Source organism: Acomys minous, assembly GCF_964271855.1.
Source record: "Acomys minous genome assembly, chromosome: 13".
Lineage (NCBI taxonomy): Eukaryota > Metazoa > Chordata > Mammalia > Rodentia > Muridae > Acomys > Acomys minous.
In genome coordinates, this window is record NC_140495.1 from 12,877,343 (window position 1) to 12,890,362 (window position 13,020).

Genomic DNA, 13,020 nt, shown 5'->3' on the forward strand with positions numbered 1-13,020 from the left:
TGATTTTCATGTTTGCATCATCTTGGTAGAATAATTTGACTCTTCGACTCCGTTTTTCAAGAGAAAAGAAAACCTGTATTGGCGCAGGCCTTAATCCCAGCACTTGGGAGGCAAAGACGGGTGCACTGTGAGTTCAAGTCCAGCCTGGTCTACGAAAAGAAAAGAAAAGAAAAGCTGTATCTAACCTGATAGCGCTAATTAGCCAAGTTCTCCGCCAGGCCTCCCCGCTCGGCCTAGCAAGGGGGGCGTGGGGCTCCAGTCTTCCCGCCCACCAAAGGGTCCTCCCCATCACCCCAAGGGTTTCTGGTGGAGGAAGGGCGGTCCCTAAGAAGGCCTTTCTCAAGGTCAAACCTTCTATTGAAAGGAGAGGCCCCACCCCCTAGTCTGCACAGAGATCTCGGCTGTTAGCTTCTCACAGACCGTCCTAGACAGGCAGGCGCGCTTATCACCTGGGATATCTTAATCTGCTATTTTTACTTCGTGAAATTAACCGCTGGAGTATTTTGAGAATTACTTTATGAGTTAAAGCCATTGGCTGATATTATTTTCCTCCAACATTTTTTTTTCCAAGCGTGGAAGATGGCGTATTTCTCGTCCAGGTATGAACTACCCTTGAATTTTTAATAGTTAGAGATTGACTCTTCAGAAAATCATGTCTCGCCTCTCACTGATTCTATCTTGTTTGAACCTTAAAACGCTGCCAGCAGCGCCACTGCTTTTTCTGAAGAATATGGAACTTTGTATTTAATACTATTTTGCTGTTGTTGTTTTGTTTGTTTTTCGAGACAGGGTTTCTCTGTGTAGCCTTGGCTGTCTTAGACTCGCTTTGTAGACCAGGCTGGCCCTGAACTAACCCTCTGCCTCCCGAGTGCTTTGCCGTTGACTTTTTAAAATGTTAATTTTTTTTAACATTCATAATTTGTGTATGTGTGTGCACAAGGGTGTAGTGTGCCTGTGAATAGAGGTGAAAAGATGTCTCACAGGGAGCAGATCGCTACGTGGCTGCGCATCCAACTCAGGTTGTAAAGCTTAGAGGCAACCACTTTTCCTGGCTAACCCATCACGTCCATCAGTCGTGCTAATGATTGCCAGAGAATACTGCTTTTCTTCTCCTGCATAAGTAATATTAACATTATTTCATTTCAACAGAACAGGTTCTTTTCCTGTGGTGCTGGTGGTGGATGCTAGGCACAGCGCTCTACCCCTAGCCCATCCAGCCATTTAAAAATTCATATGTGCACACTGTACCATGGAAAAATGCAGCTTATGCAAAATAGAATTTAAGGCTATTTAAAACAATGTCTCTCTAAGGGTGGAGCTTAAGAAATATACATGATGAAATATTGGATGTTGGGGACTTGTTTTAAATAATTAATGGAAAACACAGCCCTTGTTGCAAAGAGTTAAGAGACAGTTTATTCTGAGCCATGTACAAATGGCCATGGCTTAGGAACACGGACTCTATTGCCCTGAGTGGCCGTAGAAGAAGCCCTTGGCAGTCACAGAACAAAGGTATGAATGTATGCGTTAATTGTGTCAGTGAAGAAATCAGGTAGGGAGGTTCCAGCTTTAGTTTTTTTCAGGAGCCAGTGATCTACAGTGCTTCATTCCAGTGGTTTTTACTTTGTTTTGTTTTTTTAAAGATTTATTTATTATACAGTATTCTGCCCAAATGTGTGCCTGCGTACCAGAAGAGGGCACCAGATTTCATTATAAATGGTTGTGAGCCACCATGTGGTTGTTGGGAAATAAACTCAGGACCTTTGGAAAAACAGCCAGTGCTCTTAACCTCTGAGCCATCTCTCCAGCCCTCCAGTGGTTTTTATTTGACAGCCTAAAGGATATTAAGTCACATTCAGAGAGAGGTTCAACAGCCATCATATGGCCCTTAAACATAACCCAGGATTCTTTTGGCTGCTAATCTGCAGCTTCCCAGCTCTGTACAATTGCAAATGGTCCTCCTCCATAGAGTCATCAACAAATGGCTTTTTTTTTTTTAAGGGAATTTCTGTTCGTTTTGTTAATGAAGGCAGCACCAGAAGGAAGGTGCTCACGTTCTCCTTGGTGCCCTGTGGTCTGTGCTGGCGACCCCAGCTTCGCTTTGTTTTGCTAACTGTTGTCCAATTTCCTTTTCCTAGTGTGGTTTTCCTTGTGGCCGTTTCCAACGCATTTGAATTTGGACTCGTGGCTGGTAAGGGTTTTTGTCTTTTGTTTGGGGTTCAAGGCTTTTGGTTTTTTCCGGGTTGGGGGGGAGGGGAGAGAAGCAGGGTTTCTCTGTGTAGTCCTGACTACCCTGAAACTCACGCTGTAGACCAGGCTGGTTTTGTACTCAGAGATCCACCTCCTCAGGGGTCCAGGTTTTTTAAATTGGGGGTCCCTGAGCCCATGCTGTCCTGGGACCCCTGCTCTTCTGCTTTCACCAATCCAGTGCTACCACCACACCCAGTGGGCCTTGTACACACACATACACTTTTTTTCGGGGCGGGGCGTCGAGACAGAATTTCTCTGTGTAGCCTTTGCTGTCCTGGACTTGCTTTGTAGACCAGGCTGGCCTTGAACTCCAGAGAGATCCGCCAGCCTCTGCCTCCCAAGGGCTGAGATTAAAGGCGTGTGCCACCACACCCAGCTCACAATACACATTTTTGTTTTGCTTTTTTGCGGGGTAAAGGCCTTGTAGGCCAGGCTGCCTAGGAACTCACAATATAGACTAGGTTGACGTTGAACTCCTGATTCTCTGGCCTTCAACCTCCCAAATTCACTATCAAATCTGGCTAATTTGTTTGTTTCCTTTTGAGCACCAACTGCTGTTGCTTCTGAGGTACTGGGGGTTTGACCTGGGCTTCGCACCTTTTGGACAGACTCCCAGATTACCCTCCACACGCCCACCTCCTCTGTGCCAGGATTAAACTTCATGCACACTAAACACACTGCCATTAAGCTGTATCCTCAGCCCTTAGTGCTTTGAAACCGGGGTTCTCTGGCCTCTACCACAGAATCCTTCCTCCACCTCCTGAGTGCTGAGACGGGAGCACTTTTCCTTTTCCTTTTCTTTTTTTCTTTTTTTCTTTTTCTGGCCTCAAACTCACAGAGCTCTTCCTGCCTCTGCCTCCTGAGTCCTGGGATTACTGGCGTGCACCATTGCCACCAGGCCGAGTGAACTTTTTCTTATGAAAACCAACAATATGTAGCCTGAAATACATAATATATAGGCTTGGGCCACCCAGAGCTGTCTGCCCTGTCTCCGAGAGGCCTGGACCTTAGAGAAAACAGCATTCTGGACCGGGAAGAACCTACAGTACATGCTCGAGAAAGACAGTTTGTGCCTTCCATGAGTATACAGAACAGTAAGACTTGCTTGTCTTCCTTCATCTCTATCCTGGCCCCCGACACACTTCTAATTTAACCCTTTAGCACTTAACCTAAGAGAGTGAATGTGTGAGCTAGCAGCTGGGTGGGTTATGCTAGCCTGGAGCATAGAGGTTGTGTGTGTGTGTGTGTGTGTGTGTGTGTGTGTGTGTGTGTGTGTGTGTGCCACATCCCTGAAATTCAGTTTCTCTTGAGTCATGCTGGAGCCCCGTAACTATCACTGTCTGAACATGAATGTTATTTCCCTGAAAGGTATAGTGTCTTATGCTACCAGCTCTGCAGAGCACTCAGGGGAGGGGAAGACCCAAGTGCTAGAGGGACCTTTCCTAATGGGCGCTTCCGCCCTCCACCCTGCTCCATGACTTCTGTTACATTTCAGGCAAGGTGCTTAATAAAACTTGCTGTCTGAATGGAGGGACCTGCATCCTGGGGTCCTTCTGTGCCTGCCCTCCTTCCTTCTACGGACGCAACTGTGAACGTGATGTACGCAAAGAGTAAGCGGTTGCAGGGGACAGGACTGGGCGGTGGGGAGGAGAAAGGGAGGAAGGCACTTACTGACGGCGTTGTCTCTTCTTTCGCAGGCACTGTGGGTCTGTCCTCCATGGCACCTGGCTACCCAAGAGGTGTTCCCTGTGCAGGTGCTGGCACGGCCAGTTTTACTGTTTGCCTCAGACCTTTCTACCTGGCTGTGGTAAGGAACCGTCCCTCCCTCTTTAGTCATGTCAGGCCCTTTAGATGCCCAAGGGACTCCCTTTCTACCTCCTGTTCTGCCAGAGCCTTCTTGGCCAGACAGGACCTGCCAGCCAGATCTTTGCTTTAAAATAGCCTCAGGGCTCCGGAGGGCACAGAGCCGAGGGATCCTTGGTGGGTCCTCCCTCAGACACTTGGTCCTTAGGAAGAGTTTTCTTTAGATGTATTGTCATGGTGACTCAGGGACATTGGTGGATGCTACCATAAACATACGAGGTCCTTAGGAGGTGTTCTCTTCCATGTGGGATCCCTGGGGGTGCTCCCTGGGGCACAGGTCATTCAGATGTGGGGCCCTTGATGAATGTTCCTGAAGCATGAGCTTTGAGGGGCCTTGGATACAAGGCTGTTGGTGGGTGCTCCCTGGTACAAGGGATCTTTAGGATGCGTGGGGTACATGGTGATAGATGCTCCCTCGACCTGAACTGTCGTGCTACCTGCAGAGTTCCCTCAAGCCCCCATCAGGCTGATAGTCTCCCATCAGCCCTCCTGCCTCAGCCTTCACAGTGCTGATATTACAGGAATGTACCACTCACTAGCATCGGATTGAACAGCCACCTGGGCCTCACTGGTCTCCCTTTCAGACAATGTCTCACCATGTAACCCTGGCTGGCCTGGAACTCAAAGAGATTGGCCTGTTCTGCCCCACCCCGCCCCCAATGCTGAGGTTTAAAACCGTGAGCCACCATGACTGGTTTTCCCGAACCTAAAAGTCTATGGTAGTTGGTCACAGCACCGGCAATGGCAAGGGGGTCAGGACATAGAGAACAGGGGAGCCAAGTGATGTTCCCACCCCGTGTGGCTGGTTTTCTTGTTTTGTTTGTTTGTTTTTATTTTCGAGCAATGCGTGTCTGGACTCTTATCATTGAATGTGCAAGTTCATAAAGCGAATGAAAGCATAGCTTCACCTGGTACAAGATGGAACCCTATTGCTCTCCCCTCCCCCAGCCCCCACCCCCCAGTTTAGGGTCTGTATCTTTACCACTGCACCTTGGGTCTTGTGCATAGGTAATAGATATTAGCAAATGAGGCTGGAATGATTAGATGAATGGGGGCCATATTTTCTTCCTGGAGCCTACCAGAGCCTAGCCAAGGTCTGCACCAACATTAGAATGGAGAGTACACAGGGTCTGTCTGTGGCCTGGATGTAAGAAGGCAAGAAAGAGCATCACACAGCTGGTGCTGCTGATCCCGCACGCGCGCAGTCCTCATCAAGTTAGAGCCCAGCAGGGTTCTGGATCTTGTAGGCAGGCATGCCTTCAGGCAGTGACAGCAGCAGGGTACACTGCTAGAGAGCCTTCCTTTAATGACCAAGCATCTCTACTTTTCAGATGGTCATGTGATGGACCAGGATCTCACAGCATCAAGGACTGCGGGGCAAGCACCGTCCGTGACGACCACTTTCATGCTAGCTGGCGTCTGCCTTTTTCTGGAAATGAAAGTGTAGGTGTCCTGTGAATTTGATGCCAACCAGAGTCATATAACAAAGACGGCATTCATCTTAAAATAATGCTTGCAGTGATTCCTAACACTCCCCCTCAAAACACTAACTAGGTCTTACCTCTTCGTGGATCTGGCCGTTTGTGACAGTGCTGGTGGTCAAAGCTGGGGTCGGTGTGTGCCAAGTGCTCTAAAAGCTACCCTATTTTAAAATGTGGTGTCTGCCACATGGCCAGATCCTGTTTCTTGATAAAAGTAACTCCTACTTTTCTTGCCAATACTTTTAAACAGTTTTGAAGATTATTAAATTTCTAATGTGCAATTGGGAATAAATTTAGAGTAGGTAAAAATCAGTTAAGAAATTTTCTCTAGGCAAAACGGTGGTGGCCCATACCTTTAGTCCCAGCACTTGGAAGGCAGGGGCAAACAGATCTCTAAGTTCCAGCCTGGTCTACAGAGTGAGTTCTAGGACAGCCAGGGCTACACAGAGAAACCCTGTCTCAGAAGAAAGAGAAAGGGAGAGAAGGAAAGATAGATAGGCTATCTTCATTAAAATAAAAAGTTAAAAAGTGAGGCTGGAGAGCAGTGGTTGCTTCCAGAGGACCCGAGTTCAAGTCCTAGCATCCACATGGTGGCTCACAACCATCTTTAATGGGATCCAATTCCCTCTTCTGGCCTGGAGGTGTACATGAAGACAGAGCATTCATATACATAAAATACCTAAATAAATTAATGTTAAAAAAAAAAAGCAATGGGCTTTGATCCCAGCACTCAGGAAATAGGGGTAGGCTGATCTCTGAGTTCAAGGCCAGCCTAGTCTACATAGTGAACACCTATCTCAACAAGGAAAAAACATCCTCCAGGGAAGTTTCAGAAGTAACTAGGGTCTGTGCAGAGGGAGCAGCAGATAGGAGGGAAGCAACTAAGGCAGACTGGGGAGAGCAGAAGGGAAGGTTTGACCCATGCTTATTTGGGTACAGGAAAGAAAGTGAGTTAAAAAGCTCAGTCCTTCAGTCAAATGTGGCATGCATTAGTAAGCACAGCACTCAGGATGCTAAGACAAGCACTACCAAGAATTCATGGCCAACCTGGGCTACATGCTGGATACCAGGTTAGCAAAGGCTAAATCTCTTCTGCAAAATTGTGAAGGGTTTCTCTAACCTATACAATTCTATCAAATTGTTGTAGAAAAAAGAAAATGTTTATAATACTAGTAGTTGTATGCCAGATTACAAACTACATATTGTAAAGTCGTGTTTATGAGTATGCCATGTAAAAAATGGGAACTCTGTTGATTAAAATGTGAGTGCTGTTTATTTCTGGGTGGTAAGATGGCTAATATTTTGTGTCGGTAGATTGCTTTTTTTCCCCCTCTCCCTGTACCTAGAGAGTTTTCAAATTCTCCATGACAAGAACACACTTTGTTTTCATAAGGAATGTGGCAAGTGTATCACACAGGCCGGATAAGCACCAACAATCTGAGGGATGCTCAGGTTGGGTGGGTTTTCCCCCTTTTTCTTATGTTTTGAAACATGCTCTCACTTTGAATGTAGCCCAGGCTGGCCTTGAGCTGATCAAGTATCCAAGAATGACGTTGAAATTTTGGATCTTTCTACTTCCTGGATGGAAGGATTATAGGCATGTGCCACTAGTACCAGTTTTATGCAGTACTGAAGACCAAAGCCAGGGCTTCTCGTGTGTGTGTGTGTGTGTGTGTGTGTGTGTGTGTGTGTGTGTGTGTGTACTCCGAGAGCATTCTGCCAGCTGAGCTACATTGTTAGAGACCACCAGCCCCCTCCACCAAAAGCCAGTATTGTAGCTACACTTGTAACCTCAGCACTCAGATGCTGAGACAGGAGCCAGCTTGGGATACATAGTGGGACTATGTCTCAAGTGGGAAAGATGCCTCTGGTTAAGTCTTCACTGCTTTTACAGAGGACCCATGGCAGCCATGTAACCGCTTACTACCTAAGCCCTCCCAGGGCATCTGGTGCTCTCTTTTGCCCTCCACAGGCACCAGGCATACATACAGTGTATGCACGTGCAGGCAAAAACACTTATACACATAAAGGTAAATAGAAGTTAAAAGAAAACTTATGTGTGTGGGTAAAACTCATGGCTATGTGTCAGTGAGGGCTGTATGCCACCTTGTCTTCTGCCACATCACTTGGTTTTTTGTTTGTCTTTTGTTTTCCATTGTTTTTTTTTTTTTTTTTGGGTAGGGGAGGCTGACCTGGAACTTGAAATTCTGCCTCAAGCTTCTCAATTTCCACCATTATTAAGTACATGTAGACTAGTGTGTGCCCATTACCCCACCCATCCACGCTAGGATTTGATTGTCACTCCAAAGAACCTGCTCCCATTAAACACTCTTCCCCTGCACCCTCACTTCCCTCGGCCCCTGATAAACCTTCCTGTCTGAATTCCATTCCAGATACCATGAAGAAGCTGTGCTGGTCTGTTGACATCTGCCTCCGTTCCCTCAGCAGGTCAGTGAGCTCTGACCATGTTGGAGTGCGTGCAGATCACACACGGCATACACACACAAAATAAATTTCTGAAAAAGTGCAGAGCAATTGAGACTTGACTCTGACCTCCACATTCACATGTGCGCACATGAAATTACACACATATACAAAATAGATAAATGTAGGGCCAAGTGTGGTGGCGCACGCCTTTTAATCCCAGAAGAGGCAGGCGGATCACTATGAATTCGAGGCCAGTCTGGTCTACAAAGAGTTCCGGGCAGCTAGGTCTATTACACAGAGAAACCTTGTATTTTAAAAAAAAAAAAAAAAAGTAAAACAACCAGCCTTTTGCTGGGTGTGGTGGCACATACCTTTAATCTCAGCGCTCTCAGCTTAGTTGATAATCTTGTTTGAGAGATTCTTTTGCAAGCAGTGTGGTCAGCTGTGTTGAAATTCTTGACTCTTGGCCAGTGAGAGACCTAAACCAGAGCTGGGAAACGATGGGCTTTTGACCTTTCTCTTGTCCCTTTAACCAGGACTTGTGATTAGGTTTGGGAAAACAGACAAAGGGCTTCGGTTACACACACACACACACACACACACACACACACACACACACACACACACACACACACCCTGTGCATGCATGAAAGCTATTTCAAGGAGCTAGCCAGAACTTCTGGTTTTTATGGAAAAGGGAAAGGGAGGGAGTGGGTTTGCACAGGTGACAACAGGCCATCCAGCCAGGCCTGTGATCTGACCTCTCATCTCAGCTCTGATGTTTCAAAGGGCTCTAGAGAAGTTGTTCATCACTTGAATGGAACATTCTGGTTCCCGTGAGATGATCGTGTTCTCGGTGTTCACCCCTGCTCTACGGTCAGCTCCCATCTTGAGATGCTGTTGGGTGATGATCTCATCCCAGAGGCTCAGCTGTTCCTTGGGGGTGTTGTTGGGGTTAGTGTCCTCCTTTGTCACGTACCAGTCCTGTCTTTCCTGGAATACAGGGGTAACTGCATGAGAGAATGAGTCATAAGAGAAAAGCCGGTGCTAGCTGTCAACTAAGGTTGACAGAATAGGAGTAATGTTAGTTTCCTTTGGTAGTTGCCTTTTTTTTTTTTTAGTTTAGTTTGGTTCCTCCTCTTCCTTCTTTTACTCCTCCTCCTCCTCCTCCTTTTCCTCCTCCTCCTCCTCCTCCTCTTCTTTTTTTTTTTTTTGGTTTCGAAACACAGTTTCTTTGTGTATCCCTGGCTGTCTTGAAACTCACACTATAAACCAGGCTGGCCTCCAACTCAGAAATCTGCCTGCTTCTTCCTTTTGAATACTGGGATTAGAGATATGTGCCACCTCCACTATCTTTGTTTTGTATGTGTGTACATTTGCGATTTGTGCTATGCCCAAGGAGGCTAGAAAAATGCATCAGATCCCCTGGAACTGGTGGCTGTTAGTTGTCATAGGTGCTGGGAACTGAACCCATGTCCTTTGCAAGAGCAGCAACTTCTTTTTTCCCCCCTGAGGCAGGGTTTCTCTGTGTAGCCTTGGCTGTCCTGGACTCCACTTTGTAGACCAGGCTGGCCTCGAACTGACAGAGACCTGCCTCCCAAAGAACCCTCTTTGAAAGAAGATTGCTGAAACAGGACATGACCTTGTTTTGCAGAGGGATGGCTTTCCAAGGCCACACCCCAACATACCCCTGTCTTTTTTTTTTTTTTAAGATTTATTTATTTATTATGTACACAGTGCTCTGCCTGCATGTACACCTGCAGGCCAGAGAGGGCATCAGATCACATTATAGATGGTTGTGAGTTACCATGTGGTTGTTGGGAGTTGAACTCAGGACCTCTGGAAGATCAGTCAGTGCTCTTAACCACTGAGCCATCTCTCTAGCCCCAGACCCCAGTCTTACTCAAAGCTCTGGACTCTCCCAGCCCCTCATCTGCTTCCTGTGATTCCTTGTTCATCAGTCAACACCACAGAACAGGAGACCAGTTAGGCCTCTGGGATTACACAGTGGTGAGACGCCTAACACCAGAGGGGCCTAGAAAGATGGGGTCTTGATGGAGATGGTGAAGGTCCTCAAATTCAACTGCTGCCACCCCCCATATCCAACCATCAGTGGCAGTCAAGTGTATGGTCATACATAAATACAGACTGTGTCAGCCATGCTGTGACCTGCACAACATTTTGCTCACTCTTGGTGGCAGAGCAGACAAAGACTCCAAGCCCACTGTCCCTCTGTTCCTCTTTCTTCTCTGTAAAGGCAGCATCAGGCTAGGCAGAGGGCTGCTTTATGGGCAAGCTGTGCCCCTGGATCCCATAGATACACATGAGCTGACTCAACTGGCCTCAGAGGATTCATCTGGACTGTCTGGAAAGGTCTCAAAGTCTCTTGCCTAAAATAATCCTCCCAAAAGTACTGCCAAAGAATCTTCCCTGCTCTCATTTTTCTTCAGGGAATGACCTGGAAGACTCCAGAAGACAGACTAGTGTAATCCAGACAGCTTACTAACTGTCACTACCTCAGTAGCCAGGCAGGGGCTGCTTATCCGAAGGTAATAGAATATGGATCAGATTTATCGAAGGCTTGGAAAAGGTCAGGCCAAGAGTCATACAAGTCGAGCCCCATCAATTTTGCCACTCTTGTCCATTGTCAATTTGCAACGGGGTCCCTCAAGACAAGTCACCAGGGCCCTGGACTTACAGCTCCCTACAGATTCATCTGCCACGCAGTGGCCTTCATCTTCTCAGGCACTGACAGTCTCAGAGGAAGCCTTCCATGGAGTCACCTTCTTACACACTCTCCGGGTCCCACAGCTGTGTTGTGGGGTCTTGAGTATGCTGGGGAAGTGGAGCCTATAGGTCAGTCCTGCTGTCTCAGCTCTCTGCCAGGCCCGGTCTGGCCTCTACCCTGGGGGCCTGGCTGTCTTGGGCCTGTTTCCTTCCCAGGATTCCATTTTCATCAGCCTCTGTACAGCTGCAGTATACAAGTTACATCCATGGTGCTACAGTCAAATTATCCACCACAGACGACTAAGATTTATTTGAGCTTATAACTTTTTGACATGTATTTATCCAATTATTCGTGTTGGTGTGTGTGCCTCAGGTCTAAGGACAATTCTTGGGAGTCCAGTGCTCTCATTCCACTATGTATGTCCCCAGGGACAGATTGAAGTAGGTCAGCAAGTTATCCTGTAAGTGCCTTTAGCCACAGAGCCATCTTACTGGCCCTGGCTTATACTTTGGAAGGGTTTTAGTTCACCATGGGAGGGAAGGCATAGCGGAGGAGTTTATGACAGTGGTCCCTGGTGACTGATTTCTGCCAGCGAGGTCCCCACCTCCTGAAGGTGTCACAGCCTCCCTTCCCCCTAAATCTCACAGTAGCAGGAGACCAGGTGTGCAGAGCCTGAGTCTGAGGGACTCAAAACACCCAGGCCTCCAGGTTCACATTTGCATACGCCATCTTTCTACAATCCTTTCACTTATTTCAACATATACTGTCCTACATAATTCACACTCTCTCTGACTACAAAGAGATGAATGGCTGGTGAGTCCCGTGTAAAACATCGTGAGGCCCTAGAGGAGGAAATGAAGCTCATCCCGTGCGTGGAGCGGTAGGAGGAACTGTTGTCAATCATTAGGAAGGCCTGTGCTCCCAGCTCTGGGGAAGCCTTTCCTGCTATAGCCAGCCTTTCTCTAAAGAGCAGCCAAGAAAAGGCTGGGGATACCCTGTGGCCCACATAAATACTTCAATTGTCACAAAACTAATGTTATCAGCTCAGTTGGTAGAGTACATATTCAGCATGCAGAACTCTCTGGGTTCATAGTGATGCACATCGATAATGCCAGCACTTAAGAGGTAGAGGCAGGAGGATCAAAAGAAGTTCAAGGGCACATGTGGCTACAATACCAAGTTCAACGACAGCCTGAGCTACAGGAAATCCTGTCTCGAGAAAACAAGGGAGCATGACATTAGTGGGTCTAAGCAGCTAAGATGCACGGAAGCCATGAGCTGCCCCACCCTGCCTGGTTCTGCCTCATGGCTTTTGAACTTCAATCTCAGCAGCGAGTGAGAACATCTCCCTCCAGCCCTTCCTAAGTTCTGCTGCATCGACAGACTGCGCTGCAGTTTTGTTTCTTGCTGGACCCCTGTGGCCCGTAACCCTTGACCTCAGCTTGCACTTAGTCCCCAGACTCAGTACTTCCTTACAAATGGCTGCCTCACAGTCTCACCCGTGAATCGCTGCTTGAACCAGCGATTCTGTCACTTTCTTGGGACAGAATCCGCACCTGATGGTGAGCATTCCAGGTGCAGGCCTGCCTCACTGGCTGTGCTTTGCTTGGCCCATGTGGTGGAGAGGTTTTTTGTTTGTTTGTTTGTTTGTGTTTTTAATTGTATATGAGTGCTTTATCTGCAGAAGAGGGCATCAAATCACACTATAGATGGTTGTGAGCCACCATGTGGTTTCTGGGACTTGAACTCAGGACCTCTGGAAGAGCAGGCGGCACTCTTAAACACTAAGCCATCTCTTCAGCCCCCTGGTGGAGAGTTTTTTGAGCCTGGTTGTTATCTCCCATGGGGCAGTCCTCTGTCCTTACTATTTATTTCTTTTTCCCTGTTGCCATCACATCTAAAAACTGTCCTTGTGGCCAAGAGTGTCTCCTGTGCTGAGCACAGATGTTTTCCATTCCAACTGGCCCCTGGCAGCCTCTTGGATTTTCCTTCATCATTTTGGGACAACCCATGGTAACAAACCGAAGCTGAATAAACCCTCTGTGTCTAAGAAGGAAGAGCAACTGCAGGGACAATGCCAGTAATAACAGGCGCGCCGCCATCTGCCAGGGTCCCCTCTGAGACAGGAGCACTGCTCGTAGCCAAAGCAGCTTTCTTTCCAAATGGCCTGCCTGGTGGGCATCTCAAAAGACTGTTATCTGCTTCTACCCCGCCTCCAAGGACTGTGTCAGCCACCCCACCTCTTGTAGCCAGGCAGAGTCCGAGAAGAGA

At 47.5% G+C, this 13,020-nt stretch overlaps 1 protein-coding gene across 1 annotated transcript; it reads left to right on the plus strand.

Annotated features, from left to right (window-relative positions):
• Positions 1-579: 579 nt before the first annotated feature.
• CRIPTO (cripto, EGF-CFC family member) lies at positions 580-5,684 on the plus strand (the record flags this gene model as incomplete). The annotated part of the gene is made up of 6 exons (XM_084753391.1): positions 580-599; positions 2,139-2,197; positions 3,249-3,344; positions 3,746-3,860; positions 3,948-4,057; positions 5,445-5,684. The coding sequence occupies 6 exons, from the start codon at positions 580-582 to the stop codon at positions 5,558-5,560; spliced, it is 516 nt and encodes a 171-aa protein (XP_084609517.1). The 3' UTR covers positions 5,561-5,684.
• Positions 5,685-13,020: the final 7,336 nt, after the last annotated feature.